General features: G+C 42.9%; 1 protein-coding gene across 2 annotated transcripts in view; it reads left to right on the top strand.

Annotated features, from left to right (window-relative positions):
- The window catches only part of epas1b (endothelial PAS domain protein 1b), a 57074-nt gene extending 36349 nt beyond the window's left edge, over positions 1-20725 (top strand). For both annotated transcript variants that reach the window (XM_084077216.1, XM_084077215.1), the window contains 14 exons: positions 1177-1322; positions 2371-2458; positions 4751-4869; positions 5303-5505; positions 10317-10423; positions 13060-13207; positions 13897-14105; positions 14500-14714; positions 15543-15650; positions 16479-16966; positions 17093-17189; positions 18239-18335; positions 18797-18973; positions 19816-20725. In XM_084077216.1, coding sequence (XP_083933342.1) covers positions 1177-1322; positions 2371-2458; positions 4751-4869; positions 5303-5505; positions 10317-10423; positions 13060-13207; positions 13897-14105; positions 14500-14714; positions 15543-15650; positions 16479-16966; positions 17093-17189; positions 18239-18335; positions 18797-18973; positions 19816-19967 — 2354 coding nt within the window. In that variant the 3' untranslated portion in view covers positions 19968-20725. The remainder of the gene's footprint in view (positions 1-1176; positions 1323-2370; positions 2459-4750; positions 4870-5302; positions 5506-10316; positions 10424-13059; positions 13208-13896; positions 14106-14499; positions 14715-15542; positions 15651-16478; positions 16967-17092; positions 17190-18238; positions 18336-18796; positions 18974-19815) is intronic.
- The last annotated feature ends 1636 nt before the right edge of the window (positions 20726-22361 follow it).

Genomic DNA, 22361 nt, shown 5'->3' with positions numbered 1-22361 from the left:
CATATTTTGCCTCACTCTCCACTACTTAAACTGTAAGGCAGATATGCCAAAAATAGAACATGAAAATAATGTATTATCCAAATGAGCGTTATCCATGTCAGACTCTTTGTACTGGACTCTATTATTGTGAAAGCTGGGCAGTTACACAACCAAAGAACAACAGAGAGAAAAAAACGTCCTGTTCTGCAAAGGACCGGTAATCGCCCTTAAGTATTTAGGGCAAAGGTGCTGTTGCTCTGTGGAGTGACCCAGAGGCTCTCAGCCCCATGCAGCTCTCCAGGGCCCATGAGAAAGTTCTCAGCTCCCCCGGGACTCAACATTATCTGGGCCCGGCTCCAAACTCGAGCCCCAGGCCTCGTCGAGGCCTTGAGAACGATGCTCCCTTATCTCAGGGAAGCACACTGGAGGAATTACAGTCCCCCACCCCCACCGGCCACTGGGCTTTGTTGAGCACGGAGCCCCCGACTATGCACACAACTGCACACACACATACTGTACACACATACTCCCCTTAGAGCTGCTGCCAGATAGGCGCTATCTCTGTTTTCTCACTTCTGCATCAATTAGCACCACAAGGAGTTGCAGTGGAGTTGAGGGTTGGCAGAGTTTCAGCATTGTGGACACGCTGGACTCTGTGTAAAAGTTTTTATAATGTACTCTACATTTGATAATAGTTATGCAAAATGCAATGCAATGGATAAAGATTACTTTTTTTGCAGGTGTGTGTGTGTGCGTGCGCCTGTGTGTGCGTGTCGGGGTTGTGTGTGTGCAGTGATCTTTGCTGGTTTGTCTTGGCCCAGAGCCAGACTTCAAGATGGAAAACAAAGCACACGCACTCACACGCTCACTATTATTATACTATATGGTTCCATAGGCCTACAGTAGGTAACAGGACAGGTTATTTGCCTTTTGGCTTAGTAAAAGGTATCATTTTGGGTTTATTCTGCAACATACATCTAACTAATGATTACGTGTCCCTTTGTGAAAGTTATTAATACATTTAAACGTATTGTTCTATATTCCAGTCAAACATTAGTGTTTATTTGCTTAAGCTTTTAATTACCCATGAATGATTCAGGGTATAGTTCTGCCATGCTACATGCATAATTTAATTCCAAAATGTGTGTGTGTGTGCGTGTGCGTGTGCGTGTGTGTGTATATTTGTGTGTATTTCAGGCTGCATCAGCAGTGCGAGTGACGCAGACAGACAAATGGACAGCCTGTACCTCAAATCTCTGGAGGGATTTGTCACCGTGGTAACCTCCGATGGTGACATGATCTTCCTGTCTGAAAACATCAACAAATTCATGGGCCTCACACAGGTACTGTGATCACAAGAGTACAGCCTGATTTATAGACCCCTTAACAGACGACGTCATACTGGCTGCGTGCAGCCAGTATGCGCGCAACGAAACCCATTATATCAGGTCTCGTTAGGACGCGTCTCACTAGCCAACACACACAAGAGGGGGTTGGGGTGTGCTGAAACCAGTGCACCCCGAAACAGGTTGGGAATTGATTGCGTGAAACAATCACCTGTGCGTCCAGGCTCAATGTTAGTAAACAAATAATTGGTCTATATGGAGTTGCACACGATGTTGCGCACCTAAACTCTCTACAAGCTAAGAACATGTTATGAAAGCACATTTCGCACGTAAACCTGAACTCTATATTTACATACAAACACATACTTCTTCTTCTTCTTTTGGCTAATTCCCATCGGGGTCGCCACAGCGAATCATCAGTTTCCATCTGGTACAAACACATACAACATGCAGTAATCCTTCCCCCCATATAACACAGCATTTATGACCACCTATCCCAATCCCACAAGTCAGGCATAGGATACAGCAATGAAACGGATTAGGCTGAATATTATTCATCTTCACCTAATCAAACCAATCGCAGAATTTTGGTAGTCCATACCATTCATCCGTAATTGGCTTCCAAAGTTAGTGGGAGGGGCCTGTTTTACAAAAAATATGCCAAAAATCATTGACGAAACGTCCAATCAACCTTGAATTTGAATCATATGTTGAGGGTCATGTACTCAACACAACCCTAAAAGCATTTCCACTTTGAACCATAGGGGGCCCAATTTCTATTTTAGATTATTTTTTTTGGGGGGGGGGGTCTTTCCCTTCAAAATGAAATACACATGATCTCATACACATGATGTGACAATGTAATTGACTTGCAAAATTTGTGGGAGGCACGTTGCCTGGCCTCTGACATTATTCCTCCCAGCATATTCCTCGGGTCCCGGTGGCCGCAATCCACGTCTCGTGTCGGGGCACACTTGCAATTTCCCTAAATTGCTCCTATCTAGGTATTATTATTATTAATATTGTCATTATTTCTCATCTTCAGGTGGAGTTGACCGGTCACAGTATCTTTGACTTCACCCACCCATGTGACCATGATGAGATCAGAGACAACCTCACAATGAAGACAACCGGTAAGACTTTCACCTCATTGGTGGCATGCTGGTAGCAAACCAGACTGTCCGTCAACCATGTAATTGGTAAAAAAAAAAAAAATCCACTCCATCACATTAATTCGACGCTTCACGGGGTGAGTGATTGAAAAAAGACATTCTGGGGGTGTCTTATTCCTTTAAGATTGCGTTTTCCACTGTAGACACAAGCACAGAAGAAGCAAAGTCCATATAGCCAACAGCACATCAATTCTAGCGAGATAGAAAAGCACGGCTGGTGTACGTGTGCCTGGACAACAGGACGGTCGCTGATAAGGGCTTTGAGACGTGGAGAAGAAAAGGAGAGAGAGTGAGAAAAAGAGAACGAGAGAAGGGAGGGCATTATCTCTCTCAGATAGGGAGCATGGTATGCCATGGTGTCTTTCACACACACACACACACACACACACACACACACACACACACACACACACACACACGCATCGACGCACAGACTGACAGGCAGGCACACGTGCACACGCACGCTCACAGACAAATACACACACACACACACACACACACACACACACACACACACACACACACACACACACACACACACACACACACACACACACACACACACACACACACACACACACACACACGTTATGAAACCTAATAGTAATTTGGTTCAAAGTTTATACTCTATTTTCTGTCTACATGAAGAAGGCTAAACAGGAATGTACTGTAATTTGTTCAGTGAATTAATGTGTGTATTGGCTGAGGTGATAGATGTAATAATGTGTATATTGGCTGAGGTGATAGATGTAATAATGTGTATATTGGCTGAAGTGATAGATGTAATAATGTGTGTATTGGCTGAAGTGATAGATGTAATAATGTGTATATTGGCTGAGGTGATAGATGTAATAATGTGTGTATTGGCTGAAGTGATAGATGTAATAATGTGTGTATTGGCTGAAGTGATAGATATAATAATGTGTGTATTGGCTGAAGTGATAGATACAATAATGTGTGTATTGGCTGAGGTGATAGATGTAATAATGTGTATATTGGCTGAGGTGATAGATGTAATAATGTGTATATTGGCTGAGGTGATAGATGTAATAATGTGTATATTGGCTGAGGTGATAGATGTAATAATGTGTTTATTGGCTGAGGTGATAGATGTAATAATGTGTGTATTGGCTGAGGTGATAGATGTAATAATGTGTATATTGGCTGAGGTGATAGATGTAATAATGTGTGTATTGGCTGAGGTGATAGATGTAATAATGTGTATATTGGCTGAGGTGATAGATGTAATAATGTGTATATTGGCTGAGGTGATAGATGTAATAGCGTTCCTTTGCAAAGACACTCTGACACACACACACTTCCTTTCGGTCTGTCTGTTTCTTACTCACTGGTTTTCTGGAACACACAGCCATGTACATCATAAACCACTTCCCGACATTGTGTGTGTGATGTGAGTGTGCGTGTGTGTGCGTGCATGCGTGTGTTTTGATATGTGGGTATTACCCTGGCGCCACCCCCACCCGCCCCACCTTCCCTTGGCAAGATTCACCCACACACACACACACACTCTTGTTTGAGGAGCAGTGGAAATGTCCTCGCATATCAATTACCATGAGGCCACACACACACACACACACACACATACACACACACACACACACACACACACACACACACACACACACACACACACACACACACACACACACACACACACACACACACACACACACACACACACACACACACACACACACACACACACACACACACACACACACACACACACACAGGAACAGGAATGCTAGCCAAGTTGTTACATCACAAGGTCAGAGTTCAGTCCCTGAGCTGTAGTGGGGTGGAGTGGAGTGATTGTGTGTGTGTGTGTGTGTGTGTGTGTGTGTGTGTGTGTGTGTGTGTGTGTGTGTGTGTGTGTGTGTGTGTGTGTGTGTGTGTGTGTGTGTGTGTGTGTGTGTGTGTGCGTGTGTGTGTGCGTGTGCGTGTGCATATACAGTAGGGGTCTAAACTGTGACCTTATAGAACTGTGTTCCCAGTTTGGCAGATAAGACAAAGCATGTTAGAGTTGTTTAAACAGGCTGCAATGGCAGCTTCAAATGGAGTTCGTTGAGATTTAAGTTTCATAAATTCAACAGAATTTACCTCCTTTACCAGAGATTTACAATATTTGTTGATTTAATCTTCTGATTATGATTATGAATAATCTTTATATATATTTATATTTTAGGGATTACCCATGTTTTTCATTCTTCGATCTGGTTATGTATCTTCCAGGCAGTGGCTTTGGCAAGAAAGGCAAAGAACTGTGTACTGAGCGAGATTTCTTCATGAGGATGAAATGCACCGTGACCAACAGAGGGCGCACCGTCAACCTCAAGTCAGCTAACTGGAAGGTAGGGTCACCTAGAACAGTTTTTTTTTAAATAAGATTATTATTATTATTTTCCATGTAAGGCACTAACTTGCAGATTTTAGGGGTTAAGTTGAACCATCCTACTCCAGTGATGCAATTCTGTTGGCTAGAATGCTACCACGAAATCTATAATATTAACTTCAACAAAACAAATGGAAAGGGGTATGTTGGCATTGTTTCACTTCTATTTTGAAGAGCTTGGCTTTTGAAAATAACAAAAAGGCTTTGCTCTGAAACCATAGCTGACAACTAGAAGCAGTGGAAAACATTCTCAGACAGACAAATGACTCTTTAATTTGATTTCTATGCCGTTTTCCTTGTGCAAGGTGTCATTCTTGGAATGCGCCTTAGGCCTACATGATTATCTGCACTGCGTGTCCTGTCAACATTCATCATCCTGTCGCTCCCTGCAGGTGCTGCATTGCACGGGCCACCTCAAGATGTACAACGGCTGTCCCCCTCGCGTGCATTGCGTCTTCAAGGAGCCCCCGCTCATCTGTGCGGTCCTGATGTGTGAACCCATCCCACATCCGTCCAACATCGACACACCCCTGGACAGCAAGACATTTCTCAGCCGTCACAGCATGGACATGAAGTTCACTTATTGTGATGAAAGGTAGGGAGACACACACACACACACACACACACACTAGAGCTCTTCACGGGTCCCCCGATTCCGAAAATACCTGACATCACCGAGACTCGTACGGGTCCGGATCCGTGTTTTGCCATAATCACTCCCGGGTTGGTTCCGGTTTAGGGGTGTGCCGATACACTAATTTCACCAAACGATACGATACGATATTTGGCTCACAACTTCGATACGATTTCGATACGCACTTTTTTTTATCATGAAAATATATGGGGGAGAAAAAAAGCAAATGCAAACAAATAATTCTGTTTTTGCATTATTCAGACATGCAAACTTGTAGCTTTTCAGCTAGCCATTTTGAATCCAAATAGGGCAATAGAGTGACACCTGACCCGAAAAAAAACAACATGTTGTCACCCTTTTCACCTCGGGGCTGTTTGCATGCCTGATTATAATGATTGTAAAAAAATAAAAATAAAATAAAAACTTTTTTTTTTTTTTTTCAAAACGATATTTTTTCCCCCCAAAACGATACATATCGTCACGAAAACGTATCGCGATATATCGTGGAGCGATATATCGGCACACCCCTATTCCGGTTCTATTATCACGGACCTCGTGTCTGTTTATCATTATACATAATACCGAGTGGATCCGAGAAGACTTGTGCTCCGCGCTGATCGGTAGAGCTACGATGTGCTACGATGATTACACTGACCTGGGATCAGATTACTGTCAGTTCAGTGAGAGTGGAGAGCACACAGACTCAGAGCACATCAAAATATACCTCCATGGAATCAAAATGCGAACAATGGATTCCTTATTCATCGAGGTGAAAACATGCAATTTAATGTCATTGTCTCTTATTGTAGGCTGCTATGCAGCGGCTAGGTTTCATTATGGAGTATAACTAACACGAAGCCTGTTAGAACGGCATTTTAGGTGTCTGGTCCATAAAATAATAGGTTGGGTCTGTAATATCTCTGAACAAATGACTGAAAAAAATGATGTCTGGTCCACTCTCTGAACCAATTTCATAGTCCGTCATTTTGGACCCGTGAAGAGCTCTAACACAAACACACACACACACACACACACACACACACACACACACACACACACACACACACACACACACACACACACACACACACACACACACACACACACACACACACACACACACACACACACACACACACACACACACACACACACACACACACACACACACACACACACACACACCTGCATTTTGGCAAAGTCTAAAAAGGAACCCCACCAAGCAAAAAATGCCCTATGGAAAAACATTTGCACACACACGTCAAGACAGACTTCTAAAGAAGACTGTCTGCTGAGTGAATCAGTTTAGTTTGGCAGGGGAAGCCAATGAGAAAATGAGCATGGAGATGACATGTTAATCCTTAAATAAGCTTCTCTCACGAGGTGCGCAAACTCTGCCAAACAGCTACCAATCTCTCTCTCTTACTTACTCACGCACGTACGCCCCCACTCTAACACACACACACACACACACACACACACACACACACACACACACACACACACACACACACACACACACACAATTCATGGCTGTCAAAGGGTCACTGTGACAACATGAAGTCCCACTCTCTAGCTACCCTTAGGACTGATTTACACACACACACACACAGACCCACACACACACACACACACACACACACACACACACCCACCAGCCGTCATCGGGCTGGGAACAGGTTGGATGGCACCCAAAACATGCTTCCCCCAGTAGCACTAGAATGCGATGGCGCACACACATGCTGAAAACGATTCGATACAGTCAATTGCAGAAAGGCATACCGTACAGACGGACTCGTAACAATATCAAGCTGCTTATGCTGGACAAAGGGCTCCCTTGGGGAAAACTTAAAGTGAGTGTGTGTGTGTTTATGTGTGTGCGTGACTTCTCCACAAACAAAGACCCATTTTCCTTGCCTGTTTCAGTGGCATTTAATAGCTGCCCAAATCATCTCCAATTATGCAAATTAGTTTAGTGTGTGTGTCCACTACTGCCTGGCGCAGTGGGAACTTTGCTCTCATTAGAGGACAGATATACAGCTGGTCAGACAGAGGGTCTCCTTAGCTTCATGACAAGAGAGAGAGCAAGAGAAATGCAGAGAGAGTGTGAAGGAGCTGTGAGTGTTAAACGCAACTGAGAAGAATGAGAGAGAGACAGAAACATCAAAACTAAGGCAGAGAGTGAAAGTTCAAAAGAGAGCGGGAGAGTTTAGTCATTTGGACATTTAAATAATTTATCATTCATTTGCATTTATTCATGTATGTAATTATTTATATTGGCAATCCTGTTAGTAAAGCTATGTTACTACAGTAGCTCTTCCAGACACAGAATCTACAAAGCGTAACCACGACTTGTACACGTTAAGACTTGCAGACAACGGGACTTGACAACCATTTACGTATACATTAAAACATTAGAAATAGACAATAAAAAAGAAGACAAAATCCTCTACCTCTAATTTGTTTTAAGAATGTGATTTGGTAAGGAGTTCTAACCTGTGATGGCTCTAAATTGTCCTGATCTGAGCTGTAGAAGATAGCCTGTGCTGGTCTGCCTAGTCTGATAGACTGATATATTGTCTGATGCTGGCTTGTGTTGTGTACACTATGTGGGCGATAGAGAACTGTGGATTCTTGAAAATTAAGACGTTCCTGAAGAAAATCTGAAGGCTGTATAGTGTATAGTAATTTTATTCCACAAGAAGCATTAATCACCATCATGTGGGAATAGAATGTTGAAGAGCTAATATAGTGGCTCTGTTTTAAGCTCTGTCTTCTTAAATGCAGATTACCATAGCACTACTACTAAGAAACACGCAGGTGCTCTTCCTCTGGATGCCTTTTTGTTAGGCAGTGGGTGCTCAGCTACATAGTGGAACCTTGCTTGAGCAAGGACCTCCCCCCTACAAAGGTGGGGATGATCACATGTATGCCTTAAAAACAGGGGTGTACACCCCCAATGTCACTTTCTAATCTGCTCTGAGGCCAAAAACGCGTTAGCGTTCTCAATGAAAAAAAGAAGAGTGTGCATCAGAGCCTATCTTGCCGCTTTTTCCACTTTGGTGGTACTGTACCTTTTGAATTAAACAATACTACTGTAGGTGTACATGATGGTACCCATTTCCTGGTAATAGCTATGACCTTGACGGTTTTGATTGATATATTTATTGGATGTTCCAAACATGAAAGTGCCACATCTAACACAACAAATAATTTGGTCTTGTTAACTTGTTCTACAGGCGTTTGGTCGAGGATTGAGTATACAGTATATCTAGGTACATGACATTTTGTTTTTGCAGTATTAAGTATTAATTGTAAAAAACAAGAATAAATTTGACTTCATATTATTAGCAGCTGCATGCATACTTTTACTCAAGTAAAACATTTGAGTACTTTTTCCACCACTGCATGTCATCACAGCTAAGAAGAACTTCTCCTCAGAGTTAAATCAACACTGAAGGGAGACACGATATTGTGTCTATTGTGATGAGCGTGTAGAACGTAACGCTCAGTAGAACGGCTGTTGTAAATCACAGATGATTAGTAGATTCTCCGCTGGCCGAGTTTTTATGACTAAATGACTTTATGACTCTCAGCCTCTCACTATGATTGCCTTCAGGAGGGGAGGTGCTGCGAGGGGAGGCGGGTGCTGCGAAGGACGGGCCGTCCATTGGCTTAAACGGAGAAGTGTCCCCCATTGGCTTAAAGTAGTGAAGGACAGCCAGGACAGCCAATGAACAAATACATGTCGAATACATGTCGCAGGACAGCCAATGAACAAATACATGTCGAATACATGTCGCGTATGACCACGTCTGAGCCTGTTTCTAGAGCAGCTATGCAGCTGCTAATAAAAGGAGGGGGCCAGGTATGGAGCCCTGGGAGACGAAGTATGTCAACAAAGTATATAGGATTTCAGTGTTAAGTACTGTAGGATTCATGGCACTAACTCAGACCTCGCACTGTCTAAGCCATTCTGGATAAGAAATGCCAAAATTGTCATTTCTTTTGCTGTTCCTGGAATATGAAGGCGCTGAAAAACTCATGACCCTCACCTAGGAATGTTAATTTCATAACAGAATCAAACACCCATTTCTTAAGACCTGCTTAAAACTGTAATCTGTAATGTAACTCAGTGGAATGCTTGGACTGGAGTTTTTTGGAAAATTTTGCAGATAAATTAGAAAAGCTGAATGAAGACATTATTGCATCTTTGTCAAATAAAATCAATGTCTCTAATATCCATTACCCATATCAAAATAATTCCAGGTACTGTACCTGTCATTGTAATCTGATGGTTTTTATTTGAGTCCTTTTCATTTTCATCCCAAAAAATCCTGCTCAAGTACACTCACACGCACACGCACACGCACACGCACACGCACACGCACACGCACACACACAAACCAGTTCCAAGGTCTTTATTAACAAAGTGAACTTTTGACAAGAGCAACGGAAAGAGCTTAACTTTTTCTTGAAGCAGATTGAGGGAATGAGGGATGAGAGGGAGTTCATATTTTACTTTGTAGGACTATCTATCGCTCTTTCTGATTTCCAAATCGCACATGAAGCCCTTTGAAGTCTTAAAGCTCCATGTAGAGATGATGATAATGATGTGTTTTCTTTTTGTTCTGCCTTGCTAGCGGCAAGGCTCTATAAGGATGGCAATGTTGGTCCGCTTCTTTGTCCATCTGTCCAGCCAGCCATTCTTCTGCCACTTTAGTCCCTAACAACATACCTCGAAAACGTGTGTGTGTGTGTGTGTGTTGCAGGGTGACAGAGTTGATGGGCTACAGTCCAGAGGACCTACTTGGTCGTTCTGTCTACGATTTCTACCACGCCCTGGACTCAGACAGTGTCATCAAGAGTCACCAGAACCGTGAGTACACAAATACACACACACACGCGTACACCGTGGCTGTGCATGACCGAAACGCAAGTAAAGTTTTCTGACTAATGTCACTAGTGTCCCAGAATAGGGACACTAGGGTTCAATGTGGTTAAATGCATTTGTTTGTAACAATGGCATCCATACATGGTTTGGTTATCAACAGATAGGAGGTACATTTGCAACCTTACATACCGTGTACAAGTTACACTACAGTATAACACAAATGCAACCTATACCGAAAACACAATATTAGTGTGTGTGTGTGTGTGTGTGTGTGTGTGTGTGTGTGTGTGTGTGTGTGTGTGTGTGTGTGTGTGTGTGTGTGTGTGTGTGTGTGTGTGTGTGTGTGTGTGTGCTGTAGGTTTGCCTGTATGCATGTGAGTAACAGCACATGCTTTTGAAATGTATTTTATTCTATTAAGCATGGCCAGTGTCAGCCTGATAAGACCTACACATCTGCCATGAGCACACACACATGTACATAACACACGCTCACAGGGCTGGCAGGGGGCCAGGTGGCCCGTGTGTGTGTGTGTGTGTGTGCTCTGAAGTGTCATGGTTTGTGTCTTCAGTGACAGCTCTATATCATTAGGTCTTTGTGAAAGCAGTGGAACAGGACAGGAAAGGAGATGATGTGATTTAGGTCTTCAAACCAAATATTGGAAACAAATAAGTTAGTGTAATGTGTGCGCGTGTGTGCATGTGTGTGAGAAGAATCAACAAGGTTTGACACTATATTCGTACAGGTAAAATAAGCATATAAGTACAATTTTGTGTGTTACTGTTTCTGTAATCCTTAAACATCCATGACTTCAACTACAGTATGTCTGCTCAATTAACAGGCTCTTTTTCCTTCCATCCTTCCAAATACCTACTCACTCAGATGCACACGTGCACACTTACGCACACACACACGGACACTAAGTGCACACAGGCTAGGGCAGAGTTCCCCAATAGGCGGCCCGTGGGCCATTTGCGGCCCGAGCGAGAAAAAAAAAAAAAATCTGTATTACTGTTCAAGCAGACTAACAAACACATCTGTAAGTAAATTGTTGATTCTGGACTTATTTTGATTTTCAGTATGTACAACTGGCTGCTGTTAGTCTGTATTACTTTTCAGGCAGACTTATTTTGTTTCCAGAGTGCATTTTTTCCTTGTGTGACCCTCAACACAGGATTTAAGAATCCCAGGCCTAAAATAACACAGTGTCAAATTAGCTTGATTAGAGATAAAAAAACAAATAAAAACCTAAAAATGTTCTGCGCCCACGCACAATGCCCCTAGCCCATGGCTTGGTACCCGAGACATAATTTGGCCCTTGGGGAAAAGTAATTGGGGAACCCTGGGCTAGGGCATTAACAGAATAATAGAATATTCAAATATTCGACTATCAAACCACTATCCGACCACTGTGCATCAAAGTCGATTATTCTAAAAAAAAGTTGAGGTTGTGCCTAGGGCTGTCCCCTAAAAGTCGACGCGTCGGACGAGGAGCCTGACGTCGACTCGCATTCCTTGAGTCGAGTCGTCAATGCCATTGGCCAAAAAAGAAAAATCAATAATAATCAAATCGATTAATCGAATATTCGAATACTTATAGGTTGAATAAGTCGAATGCTAAAAATCACTATTTGTGAATGCCCTAACACAGGCATACGGCTAGCTCCAACGTGACTAATATTGTACATGCATTCATTCTGTGCTGCTTATGCTGTTGCCCTGACTTGCCCTCCACGCATACTGTACACGCGCGCGCGCACACACACACACGCGCGCGTTCCGTAGACCCTGTGACCACTTTGTCTTGATTCTTTCCCACGCCAGTACTGGACTTTGGGTCATAGCCAGAACCTCTTTTTTCTCAAATCTCTTCGAGAAATTTCAGTCACAAATCAATCTGCAGTTACTGTAGTTTCAAAGATCTCGCAAGTGTTCTAGCGTTTGCAACTTTTATTTTCATTCAAGTAAAAAAAAAAGGCCCATGAGATGCATTAAACATTATCACAGCAATGTTGAGCTCTTGAACGGCAGTGTGTGTTGCAATGTGTTCAAGAGTGTTGCAAGATAATCAGTGTTTAAGAGAATAGCAACCAGTATACTGACACAAAACACTAACAGTAGTGGAGTGTACAGTTAACAGTTTGAGCCCTTGGTCTTTTGTAGCTGAGGTCTTGGAACCGGCACCACAATTCTCAGCACAACGTGTTGTGAACTTGTAAATACTGTAGAACGGCTATCTTCAGGGTGCGACATGGGTGCGCAACTAAATAGAAAACTTATATAAACCCTAATGATCTCTTTAAACACACTGTAAACTCTCCAGAGATGCCCAAGCAGCTTCACTATTTTCTTTCTATCTACTTTAAAGGCATACCCTTGAACAATCAACCATTAATTGAGCTTCTTTTTTTCACATCAAGTTGAAGATGTAAAATAAATACTTAAATAAGTGAATCCTCCTGAGTGAGGTCAGTTACAGAGCTCGAGGAAAAGAGTCATTTTGACAGCTTTTCTGATGAACAAACCAATCAAATCTACACATCTCAAACGAACAAGAATGCACTCAACCTGTTCCTGCTGTCATGTATTCACCCTGTCTCTGGATCTGTCTGTCTCTCAACAGTATGCACCAAGGGCCAGGCGGTGACTAGTCAGTATCGTATGCTGGCTAAACACGGAGGCTACGTCTGGGTTGAGACCCAGGGAACTGTCATTTACAACACCCGCAACTCTCAGCCCCAGTGCATTGTGTGCATCAACTATGTGCTCAGGTAAGAAATGGTAACAGCGTGCACTTGAAAAAACTAAAACGTCTGCAAATATTTCACATCAAACTATTCATTTGGTGAAAAATCAACCTTTATCACTGCGTTATATTATCATTCTGTGTGGATCGGAATGGACACAAACAACAGTGAATTCAAAATCAATGTGAATTAATCTGACAACACAAAGTCTCAAGTATAAGGGTGAAATCTTATTGCCCTGAAAGAAATGAGCCATCTCCAGACCTTTGCTTATAGCCAGTGCCGGTTTAGACTCCACAGGGGCCCTAAGCAGGATACAGGAAAGGGGGCCCTGCTGCGCCGAAAAAAGACGCGGGTAAAAAAAGACGAAAGAAAAAAAAAAAGAAAGACGCGGGTAGGCGGGGCCCTACGCAACCTGCGTAGTGTGCGTATAGGGTGGACCGGCTCTGCTTATAGCAATTTACTGTTTATTAAAATATTACTTGACGATGTACTGTGTATATCAGTATTAGTTCATTATGGTTACTTAACTAAAAATGAATCATGAAACTATGTTTGCTTTTACAGATTTTAATCACAAACTAACAGCAGGCTTTTGGACAGGTTTAACGCTATTTATTAACGCAAATTATTGCTATAGCTTAATAACAAAAACAAGTTATTTTCTGTCTAAAGACCTCATTGCTTCCCTCACTTCCTCTGCTGCCCCATAGTGACATTGAGGAGAAGTCAATGATTCTTTCCATGGAGCAGACAGAATCCCTGTTCAAGCCCTGCCACATGGCCAGCTTTTTCAGCACAGAGCCCGTGGATGTGCCAGGAGAGCCGGGTGACGCACTCTTCACTAAACTCAAAGAGGAACCGGAGGACCTCACCCACCTGGCCCCGACACCTGGGGACACCATCATCTCCCTCGACTTCGGTTTGACAGACACTTTTTATGTTTCATTATTCTGATTCTTATTATGCCAGTCTTAGGTGCGAAGGGGAAAGAAATGTATCTTTCAAACTCATAGTTCATCCCATTTATCAGATTGCGGATAAGCTAAATATGATTATATATCATGTTATATTACATATTAAATAAATATATATCTATAACTAAATATCTATATATTATGGGGGGGGGGGGCTTTTCTGCCTAAATAAAGGCATAACTTCAACTGTACTATCAAATAAGATAGTACAGTGGAGAGAGACAGGAGAGACAGGCTGCATATCACTCACTTAGATCTTTAAATTCATTAAAATCATTTAATGGCATCCATAATTTCCCAGCTTTCCCTTTGTTGTTTACTGTGACTTCCTCTTCCCAGGCGACTCTCAGTTTGAGGAAACCCAGCGTCCACCAGCCTTCACCCAGGTCTCCCCCATGCCTCCTCTGGGGCCACCGGCCTGGGCTAGCGAGAGCCACAAAGCTGTGGCTGCAGCCTCTGCTGCTCCAGCACCTGGGGACATGAGCTGCACGTTCACTGTGCCACAGAAACCTCCACCTGGTAGTGCCACTCCCAGCCTGAGTAGCTGTTCTACGGTAAGGATGAGAAGAGGAAGGAAGAAGGGATGGATCAAAAGTGTGTGCGCGTGTGCGTGTGCGTGCGCGTGCGTGTAATGAGTGCATTAATTAGCTAGCGAGCAGAGGTATTTACTTAAAGGAACTTGCTGTCTATTTTCAACCATATCTCATATCTCTCATTATCTCCTATCTAGATGCAATAGGGATGACATGATGTGAAAAAACACAGTTCTCTGTATCTGTGTGGCATAGCAAAAACTACAGGCTAGTTTAGCTGCCTCTAGGTCATCAGGGGGCAGTCGGAAGCTTGCACACAATTCTGGTGCGGTATGCTGGTAGGCAATGTCGGTAAGAGCAGGAGAGCTCAGATGTATCAGTCAATATAATACAGAGAGGATTTTATTGACTAGTTGACTATCAGTAATGATTGTCCTTTAATGGCCGGGCTGGTTCTGTGTTGTGGATTCAGAGAAGGGAGAAGGTAGGGAGAGGGTAGAAGCGGTTGATGCCCTTCCTCCAGCCCCAACCTGTGAGAATGGAGGGGGTGGCTGTTTGGAAGCAACGGTCAGTCACTCACTTAGCAGTGAATGGAGCCTTTGTCATAACTCATCACTCTTTCTCTCTCCCTCTCCCTCGCTCTCTCTCTCTCTCTCTCTGTCCCTCTCTCTCTCCCCCCTCTCTCTCTCTGTGTCTTGCTTTCTCCATTTCCCTCACACTCTATCTATGTCTCTTTTATGGCTTTTCACATACACTGTCCACTTTTTCCTCTGCTCTCTTGTTCCCTTCCTTCCTCCCTGACATCCTTTTTTTCCCTAACCCCTTCCTCTCCTCACTCCCATCCAACAGCCCAGTAGCCCAGGTGACTACTGCTCCGAGAGTGACCTGAAGGTGGACCTGACAGAGAAACTGTTTACCCTCGACAAAGAAAGCACCAACAGCCCTGCAAGCACTGAAGTGAGTTGGGTGTGTGTGTGTGTGTGTGTGTGTGTGTGTGTGTGTGTGTGTGTGTGTGTGTGTGTGTGTGTGTGTGTGTGTGTGTGTGTGTGTGTGTGTGTGTGTGTGTGTGTGTGTGTGTGCGCGCACGCGCACACACACTCGTGCGTGTCCCCTTGATTGACTTGAATGACAGAGACAGGCAAGTAGACAGACCTCTGCTTCACAAGAATATTTAAAGTCAGTGTGATATATCACCAAGCTCTTTCATGAACTCTAAATCCTATTAGTCTAAAGCTGTTAGTTCCCCAGTCTCTGCCCTTCAACAGCCTTCTAATCTAATCCAGTGGTTCTCAAAATGACCCCTAAAAGAATTTGACCAAGTCTTGTGACCCCCATATCTTCCCAAATCACTGATAACAATACACATGATCACACACACACACACACACACACACACACACACACACACACACACACACACACACACACACACACACACACACACACACACACACACACATTATATTAATAATAACTCATGTAAAATGGATGTAAAAAATATTTCTCCAACTTCTAATGCAATCACTGGATTCTTTCACTAAGAACAAAACAGAGGCCTTCTATGGTAAAACTAAGATTTTCAGCTGAAAAATGTCTCCCCCATTCAGTTCATTCAAATATTTTCTGTTCAGCAAAGCATGAATTAGCCCATGCTAATTTGAATGAGATGGATGGGCCTGTTTGCTGGAACATAACAGGTTAGGATTCTGGATTCTTGGCCTACTGGTGGACACAACAATCTGCTTACTGTAAGCTTAATCTGTATTTGTTTTTGATCAATATCAGGTGGACTTTAGTGAGTTGGACCTGGAGACATTGGCTCCCTACATCCCCATGGATGGAGAGGACTTCCAGCTGAACCCCATCATTCCAGAGCCGGAGCCCATGGATGGGGGTCCAGCAGCCCACGGTATATCCCCTCACCACCCAGCCAGACAGCAGAGCTTCAGCAACATCGCCAGCCTCTTCCAGCCCCTGTCCTCCTCTCCTCAGCCTCAAAGCCAGTACCAGCCTAGTGTTTCCTGGCCCCCGGGGGATAAGAGGGGCCCTCCCCAGGGCCAGAGGGAACATAGGACTACCGGACCTTACATGGCGGACCAGACACAGATGCCCCAATACCAGGCTCTGGGTGGCAGGCCCAAAATTAATTGGCCTCCGGACCCCATTTTAACGTACCAACAGCAGCCCCGGGGGGCCAAGACCTGCCTGATAGAGCCCCTCTCAGAGGAGGAGCGCCCGTCATGTCAACAGAGTGGTCTCATGCAAAAACAAAGGTGACAGAACTGACACAAAAATTGTGAAATTCATTACATTTACATTTTAAACCAAGAAAATGTATGAAGAGTGTATCTACGGTAACTGACAAGCTTGTGTGTGCATGTGTGTGCGTTTATGTATAGGTCCATGGAGAACTTTGTACAGGCTTATAGAGACATGGGTCCAGCCAGACTGACCGTGGCCAACAGCATCAAGCGCCCCTTCACCCAAATGGCCATAGTAAGTCCCATCCGACCATCCACTCACCTCCAATTATTATCACCACTATTAATGAAGACTTTAAAGATCTCTTTGCCATGGTAATAGTTTGTAGAGCAACCGGTGGGTCGCGACCTAGGCATGGGTTGCAATTTGGTCTTATGGAATTATGTCCCAACTTTAATGGAGGGATGTAGTGTAATATGTTGAGTCCTCTGGTCAACACAAAATGCAGTCCCAGAAAGACACACGGTCTTAGCTTGGGGTGCAACGGTTTAGTTTTTCTGTTCGGTTTCGGTTGTTTTGGTACTGCTTGTTTTTGTTTGTTTAAATCTCTGTATGAGGATTTAAAATGTTACACTTGTTACACAAGTGTTGTTCCTCTCTGCTGTCACGGAGTACTTTGTTCAAGCTGTTGTATTCAAAATAACAGAACGTTTCAACGAGTTTCATATTATCACTGAAAATAGACAATCTAATAGCTCACAACGTGTTGAGATGCTTGTAATTTAGATTGGCTATTTGTGGCGAGCAACACTCACAGACACAGTGCCATTTTGACAGTAAGAAATGTGTGTAAAGTGTAATTACAAAACAAACAAAGTGCATGAACCGTGGATGGCGAACTGTATGGTTCAATATTAAACCGAGAACTGTTGCATCCCTAGTCTTAACACAATATTTATGTTTGTACACTCGTTCACTGATTAAATTGAAAAGGATGGATTAGTGTATGATTAGGGATAATCGTTTTCAGTTTTTTATTATATTGTGAATTTATTTTTTGTTTATGCTAACATTGGATTATAAAAGTATAAATGCAAAGATCAGAGTGAAAATTCGATTTTGGTTCCAATACAAACATACAGCTTTTTGGTAATACATTTGTATTTAACATACATGATGCGTTCTGCACAAGAATCTATCATTCTCTACCGCAAATACTTTTTCGATAGATAATGTTGTGGGGTTAACATTCTAATTTTCGTTTTATTAATCAGTTGATCTGCTGCAGCTCATTGATTTAAGTGTGTGTGTGTGTGTGTGTGTGTGTTTGTTTGTTTTGTCAGGATGATAGTAAGCCACCAGACATGATATGGAAGAGGATGAGACGTGAGAGTCATTGTGCTGTCATTGACCGCTCCCTCAGCACAGGCTCACTGGCAGGTATGGTTTATGCGCATGTGCATGCATGCATGCGTGTGTGTGTGTGTGTGTGTGCGTGTGTGTGCACTCGTACGTGTGTGCATACGTGTCCACTTGTAAAGTCTAATTGGTGTGAGTGAGGTTTGTCCCACCTTCTGGACTCAAGCACCTCTCGAAACCTGCAAGTCAATGAGTGCAGAACCATTTTCAAACATCCACTATCAAGTCTGTTTCTTATTGCATAGGTAGCCTTGATTGCTTGCATTGATTAATACATTGCATAAATGTAGTTTAGAGTCAGATTTGTCTAATTGTAATAGGAAGTGATATGTGTCAAATGTAAAGAAATTACAATTGTTTTCTTTTGACTTCTTGTACGGTATGTAAATGTTCTGTTTATAATGAAATGATATTATGTCTATTATACTCTTTGTTATTAGGACTATCAGTGTAACACCCCCCCCCCCCCCCTTCTCTCTCAGAACCCATCATGGGGAGAATGACACCAACATGTGTGTCCCAAAGTCTCAGCCCGCTGTTGCAACACAGGAAGTCTCACTATCCAGGAAGTGGGATAGGTGGTGTGCTGAATAAATCCTTCCCCCAGCAGAGCTATAGCTACACAGAATATGGCATGATGTCTTCTAACAAGACAGAGGGTGAGTTTACCGGACATAAGTTGACTTGAACCTTGATTGAAAGCACCGCATGCACAGACACATGCATGAGGATCTCATGCATAGGAAGGCAGGATCAGTGCCCCTGGATTAGGAGGAACCTCAATAACTGCTCCAAATATTGAGCTCCCACCCAGTCACATGGAAAATGCACAGTAACATTTGGAGAGTTAATTTAACCCTGAAAGTGTACAAATGGAACCAAATGGACCTTTATGGGATTCATAAAACAATGGCTACATACATGGCCTAATGTGTATGGAGTCTTGGGACCAAAAAGTGGCTCCACTGGCCTGAAAATGCCAGGCAATGTAACATTTTAGTCCTCCTGGTACAAAACCAGTTGAGAGCCATTGGCGTAAGTCTTCATATTTTCAACATTTGGTGTTGCCCAGACACCACTCTTTGCTAATGTTCCATGTTTTAGTTTCTTCTGTCAGACCATTAACAACTGGTTTGCCAGGTTCTACTGATTGTCTTACAAAACACATTTCCGTTCATGTCATAAACATTTCATCATTTAAAAATGATAATGCATCTCATTTTTTTTCTCTCTCTCTCTCTCTCTCTCTCTCTCTCTCTCTCTCTCTCTCTCTCTCTCTCTCTCTCTCTCTCTCTCTCTCTCTCTCTCTCTCTCTCTCTCTCTCATTGCTCTCTCTTCCCTGTTTTTCTTTCACCTCTGCATATTCTTTACTTCTGTCAGGTTTCTTTCTTGCCCAGTACTTTGTCCAGTCCATTTTTTGTCTGTACATTTCTCCATGAATCCCTGTTTACCTAACTCTCTGTCTCTGTGCCCCTGTGTCTGTTTGTCTGTCCATCCACAGGTGTAGCCAGTCGTTTGTTGGCCCCTTCCTTCGAGTCCTACGGTCTGCCGGAATTGACCCGTTACGACTGTGAGGTCAACATCCCTCTGCAGGGCAACTTGCACCTCCTCCAGGGTGGCGACCTGCTCAGGGCCCTAGATCAGACCGCCTAGAGGATGGGACTGTAACCCGCAATCTGCCATATACCCAGACTTACGCCCAGCCCTGGACCTCGACCCACAGTCTGAGACCTAGGCCTTTATTTTTGACCCTCCCACTCCTGGGCCTGCTCAGTGCCTAAGGCCAGTCCACCTCCAGAATGGTATTTAAAACCACAGCCTGCCTTACATGACGTAACCTACTCTCTATGTCCATGGGTATAGTTCTCATTCCTACACCGCCTATAGGTGTAGATCTACTGTACAGTATAGACCTTTATCTTCCTAAACCCAAACTAGCTGAGAACTCAGACCAAAGGCGTGAGGTTTAAAATCATCAACTTGCCTTAAAGTAAGGCATTGTCCTTGCCACGTGCCACATACAGCCACATCTGTGCCTATAACGGCTAATTTATACTTTGTAATTTATAACTGTGTCGCTCGTCAAGGATAGCTGATCGGGTCACATTTTTCAGATATTTTCAGAGAGCTTCGTGCAGTTAGAACAACCTCCCACAACCTATCCATTACAACAAAACGCACACCAGATATAGCCATTAGCTAAACAAGCCAGCATCCCTATAAAGGCCTGTATATAGCCCATAAGACCCGGTCTTAAACTATATTAACCCTATCCGACCTCCTAAGCCTTTCAGGAGAAGCTTAATAAAAGTAGCCTATATAGTATGACACCATGCTACCTGCACACAAACAGGAACCTATCCTATTTCACCTGCCGCCAGCCCCGGACCTTACTTAACTGTACTTAACAGATGTATGTTTTAGCCCCACCCCCACAGCAACCTCAACACGCACAGAGCCAGACCCTGCCTATGTTTGCCTGAATCTATAATATCTGTATAACTATTATCACTATCCCCACCCACACCCGCTCACATTTTCACTCCATCAGGAGTGTCATGCGGTGCCTATTTCTCATTCCCCAGCAGCCCAGCCCTCTGTCTTTCACTGTAGCATTAGTTAGCTTCACTTTTGGTCTCTTTGGGTCAGCTTTATCTTCATAAATTATACACATTATATGGTTATTAGTTATGAGTCTGTTTTCTATTATTGAATTGAAATCCTTTGTGTTTTTGTGCTGTTATTGAATCTCCCCATGTTGTTTAACCACATCAATGGGACACCATAATGTCACAGTGTTGCTGCACACACTATATATCTCTAACTCTCTTCATCTCTCTTTATCTCTTGGTTTCTCCCAGTTTTGTACCTATGTCATAGACATAATAATAAACAAATACTAGCCTATATAACCTACTGTAAGTTTGATATTGTAAAGTTGTTTTGTTTCTTGTTAACTTGTGACCCTTCAGCTATGTTTTCCTTCCATTTCTTAAACCTGTATTCTCTCTCTCTCTCTCTCTCTCTCTCTCTCTCTCTCTCTCTCTCTCTCTCTCTCTCTCCTCTCTCTCTCTCTCTCTCTCTCTCTCTCTCTCTCTCTCTCTCTCTCTCTCTCTCTCTCTCTCTCTCTCTCTCTCTCTCTCTCTCTCTCTCTCTCTCTCTCTCTCTCTCTCTCTCTCTCTCTCTCTCTCTCTCTCTCTCTCTCTCTCTCTCTCCAGAATCATGCATAAATGTAATTATGGATTTAAGGCCTGCTCTTCATGCACAAGTCACATTATTATGGAGAGGAACAGTTGCAATGATTAGGATGTAGTAATACAGTAGGTTGTGTACTGGAGCATAATCAGGGTATGAATATTTTTCTTTTGGTTCACACATGAGACATATAACTACATTCAAGGTATTTATAAGTTGTAGAAACTCCATTATGGATTTATAGCATTTTAATATTCCTGTAACACACAGAATTTGACCCCTGCTCTTGAAAGAGCTGGTGAGCTTATGTGGTAGCCTGTTGACAAACGAAAATGTGTCATCTTTAACTATCTCTAACTCTGATACCTTTTTTCAACATTCATCTTTTCTTCTCTTATTCTCTCTTTCATCTCAGTCTCACTCCTTTTTTTTTTTTAGGTGTTTGTCTAGTGCGGTGACCACTTTAAATGTTTAAATCATAGAGCTTTGTGCACATATACGTTATGTATTTAAAAGAGAGAACTATAATGTCAAAGATAGTGTTTTAAGTGTTATGTATCCTGGTACTTTGTCCTATCCTACCCTTGTAGATGCAGACGGAGCAGATTCCTTAATGTTGATGCAGATTTTTCTTGCTGGTTTCTCTTTTTTGTGTTGTTTCAGTTGTTGTGGCATTTTGATTTATTCCACAGTTTTATGCTAAAGTTTTTAATGACTGTTGGCAGGCCAGTACTGTTTTCGTTCTTGCTTTAGGAAGATATAACAAAAAAAGAAGAGAAAATAACAGAAAAAGAATTACAGATGAAAGATGAATATACATTTTCTAAGTTGTTTTCTATGTAGCATTTTGAA

The sequence above is a fragment of the Gymnoscopelus microlampas genome, assembly GCF_963454915.1.
Source record: "Gymnoscopelus microlampas genome assembly, chromosome: 13".
NCBI classification, from domain to species: Eukaryota; Metazoa; Chordata; class Actinopteri; order Myctophiformes; family Myctophidae; genus Gymnoscopelus; species Gymnoscopelus microlampas.
Note: the sequence above shows the minus strand (reverse complement) of the source record. Positions and strands in the feature narration are given on the sequence as shown.